This window comes from Chanos chanos, chromosome 14 (assembly GCF_902362185.1).
Source record: "Chanos chanos chromosome 14, fChaCha1.1, whole genome shotgun sequence".
NCBI lineage: Eukaryota > Metazoa > Chordata > Actinopteri > Gonorynchiformes > Chanidae > Chanos > Chanos chanos.
In genome coordinates this window covers 15,766,073-15,788,005 of record NC_044508.1, presented here as the reverse complement: position 1 = coordinate 15,788,005, position 21,933 = coordinate 15,766,073, and the positions used below count along the sequence as shown (strand labels likewise).

The 21,933-nt window shown below is 40.6% G+C and overlaps 3 protein-coding genes across 3 annotated transcripts; 1 reads left to right on the top strand and 2 right to left on the bottom strand.

The window, feature by feature from the left end:
- Positions 1-371: 371 nt before the first annotated feature.
- lrrc39 (leucine rich repeat containing 39) lies at positions 372-2,492 on the bottom strand. Its single transcript, XM_030791110.1, has 8 exons — positions 2,365-2,492; positions 2,105-2,210; positions 1,782-1,938; positions 1,473-1,609; positions 1,245-1,390; positions 927-1,079; positions 599-741; positions 372-442 (listed from the first exon to the last, which is right to left on the bottom strand). Exons 1-8 carry the CDS (start codon positions 2,490-2,492, stop codon positions 372-374), a joined length of 1,041 nt encoding a protein of 346 aa, XP_030646970.1.
- Positions 2,493-4,987: 2,495 nt separating this feature from the next.
- On the bottom strand, positions 4,988-11,946 carry dbt (dihydrolipoamide branched chain transacylase E2). The gene is made up of 11 exons (XM_030791406.1): positions 11,885-11,946; positions 11,043-11,163; positions 10,874-10,949; positions 10,355-10,536; positions 9,176-9,303; positions 7,953-8,214; positions 7,682-7,848; positions 7,494-7,571; positions 6,446-6,637; positions 6,132-6,203; positions 4,988-6,015 (listed from the first exon to the last, which is right to left on the bottom strand). Exons 1-11 carry the CDS (start codon positions 11,933-11,935, stop codon positions 5,848-5,850), a joined length of 1,497 nt encoding a protein of 498 aa, XP_030647266.1. The 5' UTR covers positions 11,936-11,946; the 3' UTR covers positions 4,988-5,847.
- Positions 11,947-12,855: 909 nt separating this feature from the next.
- Positions 12,856-17,152, top strand: rtca (RNA 3'-terminal phosphate cyclase). The gene is made up of 11 exons (XM_030791619.1): positions 12,856-13,009; positions 13,177-13,277; positions 13,911-14,054; positions 14,574-14,697; positions 14,887-14,945; positions 15,051-15,192; positions 15,454-15,575; positions 15,693-15,751; positions 16,133-16,227; positions 16,365-16,469; positions 16,894-17,152. The coding sequence occupies exons 1-11, from the start codon at positions 12,965-12,967 to the stop codon at positions 16,990-16,992; spliced, it is 1,095 nt and encodes a 364-aa protein (XP_030647479.1). The 5' UTR covers positions 12,856-12,964; the 3' UTR covers positions 16,993-17,152.
- The last annotated feature ends 4,781 nt before the right edge of the window (positions 17,153-21,933 follow it).

The following is a 21,933-nucleotide window of genomic DNA, read 5'->3' as shown; positions in this document are numbered from 1 at the left end:
GGAAGCAAACACAACAACACAGTACAGTACATGGACATGACATGGCAGAAACATGAGTGCACATTTTTTTTTAATGATTATTTTGAATTTTATATTTTACATTGGGAAACTTTTTTTTTTTTTTGTATGTGGAACACTCATGTGCCATAAATCAAGCCAACAGTGAATGACAAGACTTTATAGGAAAACAGTAGACAAATATTCCAACCGACAATACACAGGACTCAAGACTCTTCAGTAGAGAGTAACAGGACGTGGAAGACAGGACTTTGAGGACTGCTGCACACACAGAGGAAGCATAGACCACGGCCATCTCACAGAGGAAAGGCAGAGAGGAGGAGAACACACAGCAGCCGGCATGCAGGACCGAGTCACTCAGATGGTTCCATCTCTATCACTCCATCCACGGTAACATTTAGGACTGACGTATATGTTTTTGAGTCTGAAATACACATTTCAAGTCAAATTATAATCAATCAGTTTTTCCAGGTTCCGTTCAAAATCTACATTTTATTTGTTGCAGGTTTTTGTTCTTACTACTACTACTGCTATTACCACTACCATCTATGGACACAGTGCATATTGAGTACTGCATAACCTCTTTTTCGTGATTCGTTGATGTAATAGTGCATGAACTCTTTGCCGAACATCTCTCTGGTATCTTCTTCCTCATCAACTTCTGTTTGCGAATCCGGCAGAGACACATCATATGTCAGGGGGTTGTCTCTGAAATTTACAAATCTGCCAAAAGATCATGCATCAGAGTCCACCACAACATCAGTTTTTTTGTTTTTTGTTTTTTTTTTTATGTTGAAATCTTGTTTTATCAAGTAATAAAAGAGCATTGTATTGTTTGTTATTATGATGATGATGATTATTATCATTCTTCTTATTATTATTGCCCACACTATGATCAAAATCATTACCTAAGATTGCTCATACCCTCCATCAGTGGAGGAATGTCTCGCAGTTTGTTACTGCTGAGAACTAGCGTGTCCAGACTCTGCATTCGGCTAATATTGTCTGGCAGGTACTCCAACTCGTTTCTCTGTAGCCACAAAGTATGCAGATTTTCCATCCTAGCACAACACACGCACAGAATAGGAGAACTGCATGAAAGGCGTACAACAAAGTCTGAAAAATTAACTTCTCAATTACATTCAACATGATAAAATGCTGCCAAGTCATTCTGTATGTAGTTATGAATTCATGGTCCTGGATTTGCTCTGTATTTGATTTTGTACCTGTGGATGTCCTCTGGCAAGTATTCCACCCTGTTGCCACCCATATCTAGCCATTCTAGCGCAGGGAGACTGACAACACAGTCTGGGATGGTGGTGAACTGGTTCATTGAGAGATCTAAGTGGTACAGCTTCTTTAGATTGCTAAGCTGAAGAGACAACAGGCTTCAAACTTTTCTGAATTCACAAACTATAATCTTTCGGTGGGTGACATGTAGAACTTGGAGGTACCTGTTCAGGAAGCTCATCCAGATCTCTGTTCATTGCCAGTTCCAGTTTTTCCAAGCTTTCACAAGAGCCCAGTTCTTCCGGCACACAGTTTAGCCTGTTATAACTCACCATCAGCTCTCTGAGTTTTGTCAGTTTTCCTGATGAGAGAACCACAGTTTCAGTCATCCTGTCACGTTAGCCAATCTGAGTAAGTATGTCTCCTGAAATGTTCTGTCAGTGGGAAGAGAGTATTGTCAAACAGGACATGGGCTCGTCAATACTGTCTGCAGTCCATTAACCACTGGTGGGACTGGTTAAGAACTTACTGACCGATCTCTTTGGGAATCTCTGTGATTGAATTGCGAGACAAATCCAGCACAATGAGGTTTTCAAAACTGCCAATGAAACGTGGGATTTTTTGTAATCCTATCCGATGTAGCTGCCATTCCTGAACCTGGGACAGCTGTACCAAAACCGGAGGCAGAGACTGTGATGATAACAATAACAACAACAACAAAAATGAGAGGGAAAGTTACTGACTTTTAACAAGTCACCTTACTTCCAACATCGTTTTTTTTAAATCTAAAGTACAACCACAGTGAGATACGTTTCAAAGATCCACGACATTTGAGAATCGTGATTTTGCGGTGTACCTTCCATTCTTCCTTTTCGATCCGAAGAATGACCCTTCCGTCCTCCGTCACAACTTTTTCTTTTAATTTGGTCAAGGTAATCCGATCCTCCCAAGCACCTGCCAACCTGGGTTAAAAGGACATGAAGCATAAAACCATAACGGGCTTCGGTAACGAAACTTCCCCAGAGTTATTATGTAAAAACACAAGGGGGAAAAACTTCTAGGAACAGAATATACGTCTATCACAACTGAGTCTTACAACCGCTCAGAGCCACGTACCTACCCACGGTAGCTTTCTCCGTCAGTTCCTTTTGCCTCTTCAAATCATCCTTGCTTTTTTTAATCCTGGTCTCCCATAGAGCTTTGATGGAGTTCACTGTCCCAAAACACACTCCAACCCCTGTCATTATGTCATCTGCACTCAGATAGCCAATTAGCCCTGAGCACACAGGACACAGGGGAAACCGCTGAATTTGACCTCAAATTACCATTAGGTTTAAATAATCAAACAGATAGTGTTTATTCATCAACAGATGAATTTGATTTTTTTTACATAATTATTTTTTACACACAAAGTTTTTTTTTTACCATCTTCATAACACTTGAACAACCCTAATAACACTGGAACACTTTTACTGACAAAGTGAGATAACTTGTGCTTTATGTGAAATTGTAGTGTAATAAAGCACATGAAGAGACCATAATTTTCAGGAAATGCACACGATCTCAGAGGCTGTTGAAAAAACAAATGTCATCGCTCACCGCTCTCATCAGGTCAAATGGTCATCTGTCGCTCTGGCCCTGGGCATGCATATCAGAGTAGCTGTAAGTGCTGTTGTAGGCACTATAGCAACTACAGAATTCCCTTAACAAACCGAGTATGCTTGTGTTAGGTTGACAGAATAGTCCCGTTTGCTTTGTAACTAATTATCCAGTCTGGGTCAGTCGGTGGTTGTCCCATGTGAAACGGTACTCTATGCGAGGTCTAATTATAGCGCGAGAAGAATACTGGGAATAGCAGCGGTCACATGCCATAGTTGGCGCAAAAGCAGCTGTCTATATACACCTACTCTGAGAAGACTCAAGAATAGACTATTGATAGTGTTGTAAGAGCCATAAAGTTTAAGTGTGACGACATCTTACGTTTTATGAGTGTGTGCAAAATACAGAGATTTTCCGACTCTCCTCATATGTTGTGATTACACTTGATTTAATTTAGAAAAGCGCGGGTTGCAATGAGTCAAATCTCTAATATGACCGGAAAAAACTGCATCACAGAACTTTGGGTTTGGTGGGAATTTATTAAAAGTCGTGTTTTGCAGTAATTAGCATAGATTGAGCTAATATCGATGTTAATTACTATTTTACGACAAACAGTGTCCTCTCTACAATAAATAGGCCTACAAATAATTTCCAACTCGAAAAACGGATTTTCTTTTAATACAATTTACAACACATGGAGCTATATAATCTAATGCACTTTTATATATTGCAGAGCCTCTGTTTCGGTGCTTGCTTGACTGATCATTTAAAAACACTATATTGTTTTTCTCCCGACACACAAAACGAAAAAAAACTCAATACAGCCGACATAATTGCATTTGCAACGCACAATCCATAACTGTCCATTTTGTAGAAACGAGATCACAAAAGAACAACAGAGGGCAGCATTACACTCAGAAAGACTGTAAGCGCACTACAGTACTCGGAGCCACACTAATTCATTGATGGTCCACATAGTTTCACCTACTCCTGGTAAACTGCGTAAAGAATACACAAGGCAAAAAGGGAGGCGTTTTTAAATAAGTACTCTGCAAATGTATCGACAGCTGTGCACCACATACTTCGGCTTGAACAAGCGATATCACTATCTTTCACTTGTCCTATTGCAACAAAACAAACCAATTTATAACGCTCACTCAGCAGATGTTTGGCTGCTGTTTTAACGCTGTCGGATAATTCTCTGGCAATTTCGGAGCAAGCAACATTATACACCACATTACAGAGTCTTTCCTCCACAATTTTTTTCATCATGTTCCGCACAACTTGATTTGAAAAGCGTCTCTCGGGAACGGGCTGATAATTTTGCAAGTGCTCCGGACTACTCCTTGTGATACATTTGGAGATCTTGTTGAGGGATGGTGTCTTGATCACTGAGTTTCGCCCGTTAAAATTTGATTCTTTTTTCGCCGTCCAGGTGGAATTACGTCTCTTTGTGGTGTCTGGATGCGCCCCTGTGCCCAAACTGTTTTGTCGCTGGAAATGGTCCTTATAGAGCTTAATCGCTTCAACAGCACGTTGACGATTTTCACCGTTACCGCTCATCTCGACTGCCTTTAATTTTTTGGTTTAATTTTTTCCTTCACTTTCCTCAAAATGTTATAGTGATGCTTCGGTTGATCTATATGACTTTACAGAACTGGATGTGGAAATGTGCCCTAGAAGTAAATACAAAAATATAACATATCTATACGCATATATAACAATTTCGAGCAATTTTCAGTTTGGTCACGCAATTAGCGTAGTTCTTAACACTGTTAATCAAAAGAAAACGTTTTATGAAAATTACATGAAAAATGTTAGTCACATACCGTTGTCTAACTGTGCACGGTTGAAAGACAATCGACGCCTCTTGAAGCCGAATGGTTGGTTCACCGCTCTTATACTACAATTTGCCTACGTCAGCATAACATAAACAGTTAACCCGCATTTAACCTCCGAGTGAAAAGGACATACGTTCAGTGTTCACCTTAGACTAATCAGTTACACAAAGTGTGCGATTTTTTATAACAACTCTGAAGTGTTTAAAGTTTCAAGCAGTCATTACTTCACACTGTGAAATCCTAGTTTGTTAAAAATGTACAGAAATACAGAAAAAAGAGATGAGCTCACACACACCAAGTTCAGGAACGTATAATTTATTAAAACATTTAAGATTCACGCCCACGCATACACACAAAAAAAAATCCCTTGGGACCATGGTGTGCTCAGTTGTGCCAGGAAACTCCCCCATCACACCAGTGTCTACCACTAGCCCTGCCTAAATACTGATCAAATATAAAGAATGCATTTCCCACAATACCAAGCGATCCAAAGCTAGGCATTTCACCCATAACCTCTGCCTTTACCTTTACAAACAAACACATTATCAGGCAGCTGGAAAAGAAGTTAGAACATTCTAGAAAAGCAGCACTGTTGAAACGTACTGATCAAACCAACAAATCGGGCAACATTTTTATGAGCATTTATTCACTGATATAAGTATTGTTGCCCTTTGTGCAATGTTTACCCAGGGAAAGAGTTACAGAATGCTTGCATTTCAGATTGAGAATACAGAAGTGTTCACTGACAGTGGTCATAAAGGAACTCAAGTCTGCATTACTATACCGAGCTACACAAAGTTCATGTCCCAACATCCAGTACCTCAAAAAAATTCTACGATTTGTAACCATCTTTTATCAGTAAGGCAACAAGAGAAAGTGACCTTAATACATGAGAGCACAAATAAAACCGTTTGATATTAGCTTCACAAGACTAAGAATGTCCTAGTGTCTTTTGCATGTGCAACTGTCCATGTCGCAAGTCTGGAGGCTGGAAGGAGTGAGGGATTGGGGCAGGGGAAAAAAAACAAAAAAAAGGAAGTCAGTAACCCAGTCAAGGCAACAGCTGGTAGTGTCAGGTTTTGTAGTCACCTAGTGACTACAGATCAGCATATTGGCTGATTTAGAATGGCTGGGTTTGTTCCAGAGAAGTGCAACCTCCTCATTTTAGATCCAGAACCATGGAGGCAGGGTTCTCCAGATAGGACTTCCAGAGGTTGGAGAAGCGACACATGGTGGCTCCATCGATGATTCTGTGGTCTGCAGACCAGCTCACATTCATAAGATGTGCTTTCACGACCTCGTCCTTCGAGTTGAATCGGGGAAGCACCTGACCAGAAACAAGAAATGGGTATATGATGTCAAAAAGTAACCCACTCCAGAAACTTGGTTGATACTGAACCCAATCTTTGATTTTATATTTGATAAATGTTGTGTTTTACAAACCTGGATTTTCCCCAATGCCCCAATGGCCACCTCAGGAGGCAATATTACTGGTTTTGCATAGGTGCCTCCAATCTGGAGGGAAAAAAAAAAAATCCCACATATTTTACCCGACTTTGACATAAGGTCTTGGTTTGTGGAAACTTTTCCCTCTTGTAGCCAAGGAAAATGCTATGAAATACCATCACTGTCTCCACTGAAAACATTATAATATAACATGAACCTGTTTCCTTGTGCTCTCTCCAGATCCATGCCATAAAATGTTTCTGGGGTTTCCTAGGCATGTTGTACCCTTTTACACTGGTTGTAATCCTTACCGATCCAATGTTGGAGAGAGTGAAGGTTCCTCCTGTGAGGTCTGCTGTACCCAGCTGCCCTGAGGCCCCCAAAGCCTGCAGACGGTTCAGCTCAAGAGCAATATCAAAAACGCTCAACACCTGCACATTCTTCACATTAGGCACCACCAGGCCTTGGCTTGTGTCCATAGCCAGTCCAATATTGTGTGCAGCCTGAGAAAGACAGAAAAGGTGGCAAGATGAGATGAGCGTTTAGTGGGGACACCACAGAATCCAAGAATCCCTCTCTAACCTTCTGTAGTACAGTCAGTTAAATTCAAGCTACAGACAGAAACACACCAAAAATAACCAGTGGCCGGTTGCTTAAAACAGTCTTAAAAGGTAGTCGTCTAAAATTTTCCTTTAAGGCTGATCTTAGCTTTTTCAGTCAGTTGCATAAAAACTTAGACCGGTCTAATTTAAGACCAAAAGGTAAGACTCCCTACCCCCAGGCTAACTTTTACCATCTGAGACATTGTATTTACCGTTGCCAGGGGCGACGGCCTGTGGGTGACTCCGCTCTCCCTCTCTCTTGGGATTCCCCAAAACACTGGAGATTCATCACCGCATATTTTAATAAACAACTCTGTTGCTCTCTTCAATTATGTACTTGGACCTCTTCGTGTGTCTGGATTTTTATGCTTATATATCTCCTTCTCTGCATCTTGTACCATGTTTTTAAATCGTTTCTGTAGGCTACATCTTCAACGGTTCGGCCCACCGACAGATTAAAACTGCATTGTAATCACTGAATTTGCTCATAAAAATACAGATATTTTCTTCAAAAGAAAACTGTGACGGACGCCCGCTGTCGGCCATTCTGTTCAGACTTGACCAGTGTCTTACTTTTCCCGCAATGCAATGCGAATTAGTCTGTCTTGCCAAAGACAGCTGTGAGTTTGTTTTATGCAACAGTCTTACTTAGGCGTCTTTCGTTAGTCTGACTAACTGTTAGTCACAGTCTTAAGTGAATGGCTATGTTTATGCAACTGGCTCCAGGAGCTACATTTTTCTCAGCAGAATAAATTACCTTGTAGGTGATGTTCTGGCAGGCTTCATCCACAGAGGCATTGAGAATGGGAAAATGTAAGAGGCCGAGGGAGGCAGCCTATTCACCAAAAAAACCAAAACATTATCTTTAGGGAGACGTGAGATGTACTTTACACGCTACCCTGCAGACAGCCGTCTATCTGATGTGTGAGCTGAGGCTTTTGGTACCTTGATGAAGAACGGCATGAAACTGAGCTTCACGCCTCGGGACTCTGCAAGACCCTTCAGCTCAGAGCGTAATCGGACCAGCCGTGTCAGGTCGACTTCATCACAGTAACCAAAGTGAGGTATCTTCAGAGCAGCCGACATGGTCTTCACCATGGCTTTATGAAAACCTGTTCACACATGAAATGTGAGACTTCAGAAACCTTTCAAAAAGGGTTACGTGATCCTGTGTCTGTGTTTTACTATGAAATACTTCTGTGAGATCCATGCTGACCTTTAACAGGTTCTGTGCGGTCTTTGCCGGTGAAGACGGGCTTTGGGGCGACGGGTTTGGGGATGGCTGGTGGTGGTGGTACCTTCTCTGTGGGCTTGGTAGCTGGAGTAGGAGCTGCTGCGGGTGCGGGAGGTGGAGGCTGAATTTCGTGGAATGACGTGGGGGGTAAGATGGCCCCTGTCTGTTTAGCTATGAAGTTAAGGATGTCCTCTTTCAAAATGCGTCCATCCTTACCAGTCCCTACCACCTCACTCAGTTTGATCTGGGAGAGAAAAAACACCGGTGAATCACTGTGAGGTAATAAACTTTATCTCACAAGTCATACTATTTAAATCTAATCTGCAATTACTCTCAAATATGAATTATTTTTAGTTAATAAATTCTGAACTGAGACTGATTACTCATAAGAAAACGCTAAACATCTGCTAATAACCTTAAAAGAAATACTGTACATACATTAAAATAATTTGACTGTCAAGAAAATCTCTATCCACTGTATTACAATGCCTAATTATCCATAGGACACTCTATCTTTAAACTGTAGCTTCATCATTCTTAAAATGCTGGAGGAGCAAAACTGTATGTTGGTGTGAATAACAATCCACACATTTTAAAACCCCTTATTTAGGTCTAGACTGTTCCTTAGTCACAGCTCCTTTCAGCCTATTCCCAACCCCCCAGTGGTGACCATGGAAACAGTTCCAGTGTGGTGGGCAATGTAGGGCCGTCAGGATTCAACAAACAAATTTGTTTCAGCTTTGAAGGGAGACAAATGAAATCCCTCCATAAAGCATGTGTTCCCAAATAGACTTATCCATCCTCTTTACTGTGGTATCCTATCAGCCTAAAAACTTCTGGCCCCCTCAAGGCTTTACAACCTCTGAAGCACAGCCAGTACCCAACAGCCAATTCAGGTCATAAAGTACACCTATGTCAAGACCATATAAAACCTCCACTGTAAGGATGCATCTAAAAAAAATAAAATCATAAATAAAATGTTTATCAGTTTCACCACCTATGAGAGCAAAGCAAAGACATGTTCAGGCTTTCAAAATACAAATGGAATTTTTTTTTTTTTTGGCAGGTCCCCTAGCCATGGAGGCATTTCTTATTTTATCATAATAATATTTGGTTGATTTAAAAGAAGAAACATCCAATCATGACTCCTGTGAGAATCTTTTGTGTACAGATAGATTCATCATGTATTGTTAGTAATAACTTACATTGTTCTCCATTGCTAGGCGACGGACTGCAGGTGTGGCCTGAGTCTTGTGCCCTTTAATTTCCTGGTGCGTATGTTCCTCTTGTGACATTGCGGGAGTCTCCACGACATCCTCCTGAGGTGAAACCTCTGTGTAAAAGGAGAACGTTCAACATTTTTAACTGTAAGAACCAAGGTGGAAGAGTATGGGACAAGGCACACTCATAACCATTTTAGCTTTGTAAGTCTAGTCTGAAATCTGCAATGTTCAATATTAAATCTGTGAGTTAATCTGTGAGCTCTGCTTCAGTGTGTTGTGACTCATCTCACATGAGATATGAGGGTGTACAATAAAAGCAGATTGCTTAATAGAATGGCACTAAGCCAAAGGTAGAAACTAGCCGATAGAAGAAGGGGTGAAAACATTCCCACAGGACTGTCTTGACTTTGGGCTGCATGTTATAGGATAGGGATTCTGCTTTATATAGCGCTCCTCAAGGCAGACAAACGTAAATGTGTTTTAAGAAAAAAGACCTCAAAATGCTTTTAAACATTTAAAGTGAACTGAGACTCAAGCAGGGCAGCACGGTGGCGCAGGGGGTAGCGCTGTTGCCTCACAGCAAGGTTTCGGGTTCGGTTCCTGGCCGGGTGCTCAGGGTCCTTTCTGTGTGGAGTTTGCATGTTCTCCCCGTGTCTGCGTGGGTTTCCTCCAGGAGCTCCGGTCCTCCCACAGTCCACAGACATGCAGGTGAGGTGAATTGGAGACACTAAATTGCCCTTAGGTATGATTGTGTGTGTGTGAGTGTGTTTGTCTGTGTGTCTGCCCTGCAATGGACTGGCGACCTGTCCAGGGTGTTTCCCCGCCTTTCGCCCTATGAGCGCTGGGATAGGCTCCAGCACCCCCCGCGACCCTAATCAGGATAAGTGGCTTAGATAATGAGTGAGTGAGACTCAAGCACTCTGTGTTCCTGACAAACCTTTCCAATCAGCTCCACGGTATATCAGTTTGTAAAGAACTGTCATCTGAAATTGCCTTATATCTTCCAAGAGAGCTGAAGAATCTACAGCTAAAAGTAACTGTTCTAACTGTTTATGTTTGGCTGCTCTTCAGTGACCAGAGATGCACTTAAACCCTGTGACAATGCAAAGGATTAAAGAACAACTTGACAATAAGACAGAATAACTTCGGCCATTTGCCTACCCTGGCCTCCATCGGTTTCAATGTCGACAAGTGGTGTGCCCACCAGGGCAATCGAGTCGACATCGTAGTACAGTTTCCGGATGACTCCGTCGTAGCGACTGGTGATGGTGACGGATGCCTTGTCGCTCTGCACTTCGCAGATGCTGTCGAACTGTGACACTCTATCTCCCTCCTTCACATACCTAATGTAGAAAACAACATCAAATCGTCTCAGCAAAAAGGTCATTTTTGTTTTACAGGTTCTCCTGGACCAATACACAACAAAATGGCTGCATATTTATTTGTATTGATATCCCTTCAGTTTCTACCAAAAGTCAAGGTATATTTATTGAATTTCTTGATTTAAAACAAGCACAAATAGTTTATAAAATTTCCACCATGTTACATGGTAATGGACATATTAAAATCCTCATGTTTACATGATTGACCTGCATATATAACTCTGCTGCCCTCTACTGGCATTGTCCTTCACTACATCCATGTGGCAGGAACAGGGCAAAGCAAACAAACACCACCTACCATTCTTTTACCGTTACCTCCATGATACCCTCCCCAATATCTGACAATTTAAATTGCAGAATTGGCCCCAGTGTGGCTGTGAAACGAGAAAACGAGTTGTTCAGAAAAAAACAAAAGACAACGATCATACCCTACCTTACAGCTCATGACAGCACCTGTTATCACTCACCATGGCTAGTGCGATAGAATCTGTGCTGTTGCGGAACTGTGATAGAATACGAATGCGGTGAACAAACGAGTCGTGCTCCCTGGACCCTGGAACAATAGTGCTTGTAACTGCGTAAAGAGACCTGAAACAACATGTTTACTTATTAGAAGAACAAAAGTAATTAAGTCTAGCGCAAGACAACGCAATAAAGAAAAATCAGTTTTCATTCTCTCCATTTGCAGACCGCCGGGTAATCGCGGTTAACGACCAATACAATATTGATCAATGGCCATCTACTGACAGCAAATATATTTATAAGGACAATAATGTCAACGAGGCGTGTGAAAGGACATATGCAGTGAGCCATCTAGCACGTATACTTATTTCTGAGAGTTAAGCGATCATCACCCTTCACTTTTACAGAAATACAGTTAATATAAGTTAACTCGAATTGTACCACGTCTCAGTACTGCCATCAGCGAACTCACTTTGCAAAACTGAGATAGCAGGGGGCCTAACAAGTACATTAACTTTAATTTTCGTTCCTTTAAATATGTAATCTAATGCCCGTGACAATTCATTTAAATATCAAAATTGCTTTGCGAAAGCAATTCAACTTGTTTGCAGGTTATAACTTCAAAGCACAACATTAAAGTGTTCTATAATTGAATACTCTATAAACACCAGTGATGCTACATAAGCTGCAAGCCAGCTAGCAGACTGCACGCTAACTTGTGAGTCCTTCAGTTTTCTGATTAAGCGAAAAAACCGTTCTGTAATATAACTTCTATTTATATAGAAGTATTTAACTTAGTAAACGTCAAGGTATTGGAGGACGCATAAGAACAGTTTTGCAAACTCACCAAGCGTCTCATAAATGTGAATGAACTCCTCATAGTGATAACTGCCGCCATCTTTCCTCCCAAATTTTCTGGAGCAGGATGTGACAAAATGTTCACGCCCCGCTGCAAAGACCAATCAGATTACCAGTACTGAAGGACAAGCCTCGACATACAGCTGTTCTATTTTTCATCTTTTAAAACGCCAGCTGTGAAACTGACCAATACAGTGTTTAAAAGAATAGAGCATTGGTTGCCTCAGCTGCTTTTTGATCTGCAGTCTGCATCTAGTCTTGACTGACGTCTTGATTTCGAAAACAGATCTGTAATTGACATTGTAACTGGCTGCTGTCTGCGATCTCTTGCAATGTACATTAGACACGATAAACGTGATTACAACATGCTGCGATTGTGGAGTGACATAAAAAAAATAACATCAAAAATACTCAAATTACTGGAGACAAATATATGTTCTGCTGATTACATCACTGTTAGAACAGCCAATACGGTACTGCTATAATTTGCTTAAAAGCCTCGTAGATATCATTTATATCAACTTGATTTTTTTCTATGACTACACTGTTAAAAAGTCTAGTCGGTGTGGGAAAACTTTGCGGGAAACAATCGTGAGCTCTTTTTCTTATCGGAAAACTTTATCAAACCGTGCGTAAGCGGCGTCGAGCCTAGTATTCAGTTGCGCATGCTCCTTTGCATCCGTTCATGGTAGTGTGTGACTGGCAAGACTAGTTGCGAGCACAGTGGTATAGCCTTAGAACTCTACAAAATTTTCCATCATTTAAAATTACTTCAATCACGATTTTGAGGACGGCGAACAAAATTCTGTTTTGTTTTTTAGCAAGACGACTTTACTGAATTGTTCTAGCTGTGAATAGAGACTGCTGAGAAGTTCGCGGTTATCTCTGCATTGTTTGTGACCAGCCGCCGGCTAATATTAATTTTACTGTGCGAGTGGCGCTAAGGCTTCTCCCAAAGCGGGGCTGTCCGACTAGCGCATCTCATAGTCTTGATAAGGGCAGGCATTCTATATATCCTGATAGATTTAAGTCGTTGACAAGTTTTCTCTGTTTTCTGAGTCTCTCAAAAATGGCCGCAACAACGTTCGAAATGGACGGAAGTGTAATGGAGGGGGTGAGTATTCATCTTACTAGTTCTTGAATTAAAATAAATAGGCATCAGTCATTACAGATGTGTTTATAAGTTGGCTATCAATTCGCTGAACACAATAGTGGCCCATTATATCTGCCTTCTGATCAAACCACTATCTGTGATGTTCTGCTGCGTTCTCTTTCCCTCAGGGAGGGCAGATTTTAAGGGTGTCTGCCGCACTGAGTTGCATCCAAGGCGCGTCTATCAAAATAAACAAAATCCGCGCTGGGAGAAGCACCCCTGGATTAAGGTAATTTAGTTTTGTCTAAAAATGCTTCGTAATGCTTTTGTAGATGGAAGTTTTAATCGACTCTTAGACATCCTCACCAAACCGCCCCCCCTCCCGACTAGACTCAACAGTGAATCACTAAACAAAGCAAAGTTGGGTTGCTAGTATCTAACCGCAATACTCGATGTCAAGTTTACCCTCAAAGTCAGCTGCCGATAAAGAAGTATTATGGATTCAAAGCTTTTGTTACTTTAGTCTGTTTTTTCCATTGTACTGTGCTAAAATGTTTAAAGATGCTTATCCCATAAATAGTGCATGGAGTCCTTTGTTAGTTAGCACGCAAGCACATGGCTACTCTTCATTTGATCTAGACGAAGAGATCCTAAAGTACTCTTCCATTCGTTGGAACTGTTCGTTTGCTTTTTTTCTTGTCGTATAGCTAATTAATCGTTGTGTATTTTATTGACCTTTTGTAATTTTTAACTGTTGATTTTTAAGGAGTGGTTTAATGAGAATGCTGTCCATATTTGTGAAACACGATTTATTTCAACAGTTTAAAACCACTTGTTAAAAGTAACACTTTGTCAACGATAAGAAATTACAGTGATTTCTTCCTTCAATTGTTACTCCTCCCTCCCTGTTCAATCTCATTAGACCCCAGCATCTGTCAGGGCTGGAGCTGGTTAGGGACATGTGTGATGGGAATCTTGAGGGAGCCATCGTGGGCTCCACAGAAATCACACTCACCCCTGGGAAAATGAAAGGTGGTAATCACATCGCTGACACTCAGACAGCAGGGTAAGTCAGCATATAGCAGCTCTCTAAGCATATTGTGCTGATGAATAATAAAGCTTACTGGCATACAATACACAGTTAATTTGGACAACTGTGTTCTATGTGTTAACAAATGTATCTTTTCTGTTAAATTTTCTAATTTTGTTTTTAAGCAATAATGATGTCCAAGGTGTGGACATAATGTTGAAGCTTTTCTTGTGAACTAGTTAGTTCATGGTAATATTAATGTGAGTTCTTTGAAACGGTATAGGTTTTACTTGAGAGTTAAAAAAAATCAGTGAAATTATCAGAAGAGAGTCTAAGAGTGGCTCCACAATATTTTGGTTTACATGACTTCCATCCATCAAAATCAGTCCATGATCAGTCACTGATTAAGCCAACAAAGAGTAGGCATTACCATCTAGTTATAATTGATGAACCGCTGCTAACTCTATGGCAGATGAGTGCTAGTGGTGAAAGATTGCTGTGGAGGCTGGCAAAATATCATCTTGTGTGTGTGGTGTTTTTTTTTTTGCTCCTAAGGAGTGTGGGACTGCTGCTTCAGATTTCTCTGCCCTGCGCTCTGTTCGCTGAGGGTCCGTCGCAGCTGTGTTTGAAGGGCGGCACCAACGCTGAGATGGCTCCTCAAATCGATTACACTCTGAAGGTATGACTCGTGGTTTCTCTTACGGTTGGGATTAAATACTCGGAAAATGTTCGAAACACAAAAGGAATTAGCTGACAAAAGCCCTGCCCTTCAGGTGGCATAGGGTGTCCTGTTTCCTCTCTTAAAATGACACTGGAAAATACTTTCATTAGAAACATTTTGAAATCAACCTAAGTTTATGTTTTTTAGGTGTTCAAGCCCATCATGGAGAAATTTGGGGCGCAGTTTGACTGTGACGTCGTAATGAGGTAAGAACGGTACAGATACGTTTTTCATTGACGGTGGAGTGATTGATCTAAAATCAACTTGTTTACAAACATGTCATCTTTTCTCCCCCCCCCCTCACGGAACAGAGGTTACTACCCAAAAGGTGGCGGTGAAGTGGTGGCTAAGATAAACCCGGTGAAGGAGCTGAGTCCCATTAATATGACAGAGAGAGGCAACATCACCAAAATCTATGGCAGAGCCTTTGTGGCTGGTGTCCTGCCTTTTAAGGTACAACACCAAAGTCAAAGCCTTCCCCCCCCCATTCTCACGGTAACAACGGGAAAGACCTGCAGCTTAAAGAATCTACTGCTGCCTCAGTGTTGAACAGTAGCACGTGAATTGTGTTCTTTACAAAACAAAACGTTTTGCACATATCCGTATATCCCCCCATTTCTACAAACGATCTATCATGTGCCAATTAGAAACCGTTTTGCGTGTGTTTATGTACGTCTCGTCAATAGCTCTGACTGATCGGCTTTCATTTCTCAGCTGGCGAAGGACATGTCCACGGCAGCAGTGCGCACTATAAGGAAGGAGATTAAAGACCTTTACATTAACATCCAGTCACTGCAGGAGAAGGACAAAGCCTGTGGGAACGGCAATGGCATCATGTACGTCTTCTCTCATGCCTCGCTCAGTCAGCCCTTTCTTAAGGCGTTGTTAGTTTTCACAGATGAATGTGTTTAGGGAATGAGTGCGACTTATGCTTTGTTTGTCTCTCTTCGCAGAATCATTGCAGAGTCATCGACTGGCTGTATATTTGCGGGCTCATCCCTTGGCAAGAAAGGTAAGTGCTGTTTCACCAGAATTACTGCAGAGCTGTGCTGTATTGACATTTTCAAGGTGCAGTTTAGAAGTTTGCCACTAGTGGGCAGCATATTACCAAGAAACATTTGGCCTTGTGTGGCGTCCTCTGATATGCTGCAGACAGTTTTGTTTGAGATAAACATTACTGGTACTTCCAGTGGAAAACCCGCGTTGGGTCTTTGATACCCACGAATTTTTGTTGTCTGCAACCTTCGCTTAGTCACAAGCTCGTGGGAAAATGTTCATGATTGTAGTTTTTTTTTTAAATAAATAAATCCCTGAAAATTGTCTCTGTAGTATTTCTGTTTGCAAAAAAATGAGTGTTTATGTTTATTAATGGATACCAATCTGCTGCTGTCAGGTGTATATGCAGATAAAGTGGGAATTGAAGCAGCTGAGATGCTTCTGAGAAACATCAGGCACAATGGATGTGTGGATGAGTTCTTGCAAGACCAGGTAGGAAAAACTCATAAGCATTCAAACATGTACACACTTCAGTGGAATGAAATTTAGCGTATCTAACCCAAAGTGCTCTCCATATACAAATGATAAGACCTCATATGATGTTGTTTTGTTTTTTTTTTGCTCTTTAGCTGATTATGTTCATGGCCTTGGCAAAAGGCACATCTAGAATCCGTACTGGACCAATCACTCTGCACACACAGACTGCCATTCATGTTGCCGAGCAACTCACCAAGGTAACCCCAAACGTGGAGCGCTCACATCGAGTCAAGACTGTTCTATTTTGTCAACAGTTATCAGCAGATTTTAAAAAAAATTTGCTTGTTAGTGAAGTGTCGTGTCTACATCTGTGGCAGGCGACTTTCCTCATGGAGTCACGCTCCTTAGGTTGTCTCCTCTGAGATAATCACAGACAACACACTGTGCTGTTCACGTGTCGCTCAAGACCTTGCTCAGCTGATTTCACATGTTTGTGTGTGTATAGTTACAGTGTAAGCCACAGAAAGGTTTTTCTTCCCACCGTCTAGATAATGATCAGAGTCAAAAATAACCACAGTAACTGACCTGGCTTCTCATGTGTTCCTGCTGATTATCTGGAACATAACCTTGGTTTTTTATCATTTTGGTAACAAACTGTTTTTATTTGTCTCCTGTCAACAGGCCAAGTTTGTTATACACAAGGCGGAAGACGAGCATGCCAACAATGACACTTACATCATTGAGTGCCAGGGTGCGGGCACCACTAATGCCAATCTGTAAGTGTTTAGTAACGCGACCCTTGGCAGTCCAGCCTGGGACAATGCGAGTGGAGACAACTGGAGGACTTCAAGCAGAAACACTACTGTAATGTGACTGGTAGACTGGCTGGTAGTTTATGATCTGAAGATAAACACTGTTATCTTCACCCACTCATATTGAATGAGCAATTGATTATTAGTCTTTGGGGAAAAAAAAAAAACCCAGTCACCCATGTCCACGTTTTCCTTTTTTTCGTTTTTTTTTTTTTTTGCATTCATTATTATTACCCTCTCTAAGACTTTGTTACTCAGGGTATTGCCTTACACTGTAATAATAATAATAAAAAAAAAAGGTTTCGTCGTGCGATGTACTCTTACCATTACGAATAGTTTCTCTTCAGCTCTTTTGCAAAGACCATTTTAATTCTGGATCCTACAGTTGTCTAGCGCATTCATTTTGGGATTTCAAAACATACTAGTCTCATACCTGTCGGTTTCCACTCTTATCACAAGCCTTAAGTCATCTCTACACTACAAAACTCGCTCACATACATACCCTCTGTAATCGTGGACAATAACACATTTACACTTAACAGAATCTCAACCCATTTACAGTTGCATGGATCTAGTTACTGATTATAGGTATAATGCCACCATTAACTATAGTGCACTATGTGTACATGGAAAAAGCTCTCTCTCATCCCTCAACCAATGTGGGGTCCGCATAGCTGCTCAATGTCTTAGTAAATTATTTAAGGTGATGTATTTTCACAAAATGTATTTTTCTTTCCCTACTTTTTTGCCAAGTTGTTATTACCATTTTTTTTGTTTGTTTTGGTTTGGTTTTCTTTTTGTCTATATGTTTAATTGGAAGCATGGAGCTTGTCTCCATTTTGATCTGAGTCCTGGGAATTCCTAGTATAATTTAGATTTTTTGGGGACAGTCTCCCTTAAAAGAAAAAAAGTTCCAAGTTGCTTGCATTCATTCTTGGTTTTTTGCTACTTGTGTTATTTATGAGTAGGAATGGCAAAGTAAGACTGATTGACTTGAGGTGTTCTTTTTTTTGGTTTTGTTTTTTTTTTACTGTAGGTGACCATGACCTATGTTTGCATTAAGATATTTTTGAAAAAAATCATAATAAAATGGAGTGAAACACACATTCCCTCTGACTGACATCAAAATAGTATTTGTTCTACCACCAGACATAACCCGACCAGTAGCTTCAGATTTCAGGTTGAGTTACATCAGTTCTTCTTCAAATGTTCTATTTTTAGTAGCTATTTTGAAATAATTACTGTTATCGTACTGACAGGTATCTTGGAAAGAAATTGTGGAGTTTAGCCAGACCCACAAAAGTCTTCAATCCGGAGTCATTGCACTAATTTGGGCTTTACGTTCAGAACTAAATCACTTTTGTAAGTGTCTCTTAAGTCTTACAATACAACAAGTGTTATTCAGAATTTGAAAAGTTGTAAAAGTTTCCAAGTGTTAGGACTGAGGAGTCAAGACTAGTCCTTGAGCTTCTTTGTGTTCTCCCAGTGCTGTTAACAGAGCAGATGCTGGGACAATGGGAGGAGGAAAGAATGGGGTGACCCATGTGATGAATGAATATGCATGGAGTGGGAGTGAGGGAGCTCTTGGGTGTGGAAGAGGCAGATTGAGGTTAAATTGAGAGGAATCTCAGTGGGGGGGGGGGGGGGGGGTGGGTGTGGCCTCTGAGCTGTATTGAACAACCTGTCAGTCAAATCAGGCAGTCCAGTGCATCTGCTCTGATTGTTTAAGAAAAAAAAAAAGTGATTTAGCAGTCGTAAAGAAAGAGATGAAGATAGAGAGTGACATCTGTCATGTGACAAAGAAAGGCGGGATCATTCTCTTGCATTAAGTGATGCAGAGGTGATGCTAGACAATAGATATAGATGAAAAAATATTGTTTTCGGAAGGCACTGCCATTCATAATTTAATGTATTCTTGTGTATTTGCATGTGTGTGTGAGAGCATGTGTTTTCCCAGAGTCCCAGAGCAAGCAAATATGATCTACCAGTCAGTGGTCTCATATATGGCTCAGATAATCATTATGTAAAGTATACAGCAGCAGCGGCACCGGATGAAAAACAAGCAGCTTTTCTGTTACTCATATACACTGTCCTCAGAAGGAACATTATGTAATAAAGGGCTTTATGGGGTATAATCTGTGACCCATGTACACACACACACACATCACACAGACACAACCATGTCATTATAGTCATTATGCTGAGCATCCTATTCCCATCAGTTTCTTAATTGATGTTCACTGTGTCAACATTCCTGTTGAACCATACCATTATTTTCTTTGTTAGCTACCGTATATGAACCATGTAGACTTTGTACTAACAGATAGGTCATTGTATTCTCTTCTTTTCATTCACCCTGTAGAGTGCCAGTGATTTGTTTTTAAACTTACTGTTTAAGCCAGAATGTTAAAGGGAGAATATGTGCTGGTAAGGTTCCCATATGTTTGAAATTTGTTTGAGTATTTATATTGGTTTCCGTAGACTTTTGCATATTATTCAAGTGTTTATAGCAACGGACCTCTGTGTAATTTTTCCTTACCTTAATTCAGAGGTTCTGATGTGCAACTCTGCCAAAAGTTGCATAAGTTATTACTGTGACCACGATACTGAAGTCCCAAGACTTCCCTCCTTCGAGGGCTCCACAGCCAGAACGGCAGCAACAGACAGGGCATGGGTAAAGAGCTATTTCAAAATAGAGTACGAGAAGGAAAATGTAGAAATTGTTTCTCTTTTCTGTATTTTAAAATGACTCCACTGAGTAAACAACGTCAGTAATCTACTCAAAATTGAATAATAACTGAAAGACACACACAGAGTAATCCCCGTGTCATAAAACTGTGAGCTTAATACTTAAAAATGCCTTGATTATATGATGGAAACATTCACTTGATCTGGGACGAGATGGGAGAGCAGTCTAACCATAATTGCATGTCACAGTTCCTCCATTTAGCTTTGCAGCTCAACTTGTCGTATGATTTTTCCATGATGTCAGAGTATCAGGTCATCATTGTACATGTGCATGAACCCAGATTTCTCAACACCAACAAACAGAACAACTAGTAACACAGTATAAAAAGGATGTGTAACACAAGGGAAGTAAATAACAACAAAAGCACATGTGGGTGAATCTGGATCAATATCCAAAGACAGGAAAAAGCACATTAGCAGGATAATAAATCCAACAGGTAATCGGAGGAAGCTCGACAGTCACACCTTACCCCGGGATGTAATACAATCGCCATGTGAGGAAACCTGATCGATTCACGTGACCCAGTTCCCTCCGTTCTGTGTTCATCTGGCACACTCTGCCCCTTGGGACCATTCCACAGTTCTCTCACAGTTGTGTTTATACCATAGCTACTGCTCTTCTGTGACTAAAGAATCTTGAGTGTTTTCTGTGTTACGTTGCTGCATCTCAAGTCTTAGAGCCCCATACCTTCTGATTTGCTGCACCTTCATGAAGGTATGTCAGATATAGGATCCTGGAAGTCCCAGGACAACAGTGAATGGAGTCAACCAGCCCCAGTGTCACAGAGGGTCTGGATCTCTCTCGTAGGAGGTAGGAATTGATTGTTCTGTTTTGTTTTTTGTTTTGTTTTGTTTTGTTTTGTTTTGTTTTAAATTACTTGATTGTTTTTTTTTATCCCTTCATATATGTACTTTTAATATGGTGTACTAAATCTCCACTAGGTTCAACTGTGCTACAGGTCCCTCCCACCCCCACCTGTATACTTTAATATAGACTTCATCCTTTATCTCTGTTAATGTAATAAAGCATGATGTATTGTGATGTTAAATTATGGGTGCTGTATACAAGTTCTTTTACCATAAGCAAAGAGACATGACAAACAAAACTAATTTATAATTTACCCTCTGCCAGAATATATTTAAAGGGGAACAAACACAGCTCATTAACTCCTCAATAACAACACAAAGTGACAGTTTGCTAGTTGTTGTCAACTAATTGTGTGTCACGTCCACTTGGACAGATCTCATCAAAACATTTGGCAAATATATTGAGGACACTGAGTTATCAGTGGTGTACAGACTGAGCTAATCTCTTTTTCATTGTATGTCCATCTGTCCTGTTTAAAAAGGTTAGAGCCATTTGTCTAGCCATGATCATGATGAAGGATCAAGCTTCTCCATGGTTCACTCACTCTCACTGCTTGGCATTGTTACTGACCCAAATAAAGACAATGCAGTCTGGCACGAGGGTTTGATATTTGATCTTAGAAGCACAATGTACTTTTAAAACTATAGTTAATTGAGGGTTCTCATATGAAAATTTGTATCGGTTTGGGGTAAACATGCTGTATAGTGGCCATATCTGCTGGGAAAAGATATTTAAATTCACATAAATGGTAGGTATTTTTTAATGCTATAGCAGCTCTCACTTATTCAACTTGCACCTTGTCAGGAATTTTAAACAACTGAATTACAATGAAATGATGTTTTTGAGGAACTTCAGTTGACGCAGTTTGAAAAGAGCTTTGCATCACAACAGGATGCACTTTGTTTACAAAAGATTAACAGCATAATAAACTTAAACTCTGAGGTCCAGTTTACAGCATCATGTCTTACTGGAGGACAAACTTTAACTTATAAGAAGCAAAATGCCAAATGTTAGAACCGATAATCCGTATATTTTTCAATTAAAGCTGCTTGTAACTAGTTTTTAGAGTAACATTTATTCTATAATAATATAATGTAGCCCAAAACCGAAGTTGATACGTCACAATTCATATGTTACAGTAAAGTAATTTAAAGTCAATTTGGATATCTCCACAAAATTCCAGAGACGCTAAGAGGGCATCGTCTTTAGCTCTGATTGGTGCGTTGACAGCAAGCCATAGCAACGTCTCCTTGCGCTGTGATTGGGCTGCTAGTTACCACGTGATGTCCCTTT

Bases quoted from the DNA above. Each gene is read 5' to 3' on its own strand.
- lrrc39 (XM_030791110.1), bottom strand. From the start codon at position 2,492: ATGACAGGGGTTGGAGTGTGTTTTGGGACAGTGAACTCCATCAAAGCT. The intron at 1,939-2,104 runs GTACACCGCAAA...TTATCATCACAG, and splicing joins TCGAAAAGGAAGAATGGAAG to TCTCTGCCTCCGGTTTTGGT. The intron at 443-598 runs GTTATGCAGTAC...TGTGTATTTCAG, and splicing joins CAACGAATCACGAAAAAGAG to ACTCAAAAACATATACGTCA.
- dbt (XM_030791406.1), bottom strand. From the start codon at position 11,935: ATGGCGGCAGTTATCACTATGAGGAGTTCATTCACATTTATGAGACGC. The intron at 6,638-7,493 runs GTAATTTATTCT...TGTCTTTCTCAG, and splicing joins GCCAGAACATCACCTACAAG to GCTGCACACAATATTGGACT. The intron at 6,204-6,445 runs GTAAGGATTACA...TTTTCCCTCCAG, and splicing joins CTCTCTCCAACATTGGATCG to ATTGGAGGCACCTATGCAAA.
- rtca (XM_030791619.1), top strand. From the start codon at position 12,965: ATGGCCGCAACAACGTTCGAAATGGACGGAAGTGTAATGGAGGGG. The intron at 14,055-14,573 runs GTAAGTCAGCAT...TTTGCTCCTAAG, and splicing joins GCTGACACTCAGACAGCAGG to GAGTGTGGGACTGCTGCTTC. The intron at 15,193-15,453 runs GTACAACACCAA...TTCATTTCTCAG, and splicing joins CTGGTGTCCTGCCTTTTAAG to CTGGCGAAGGACATGTCCAC.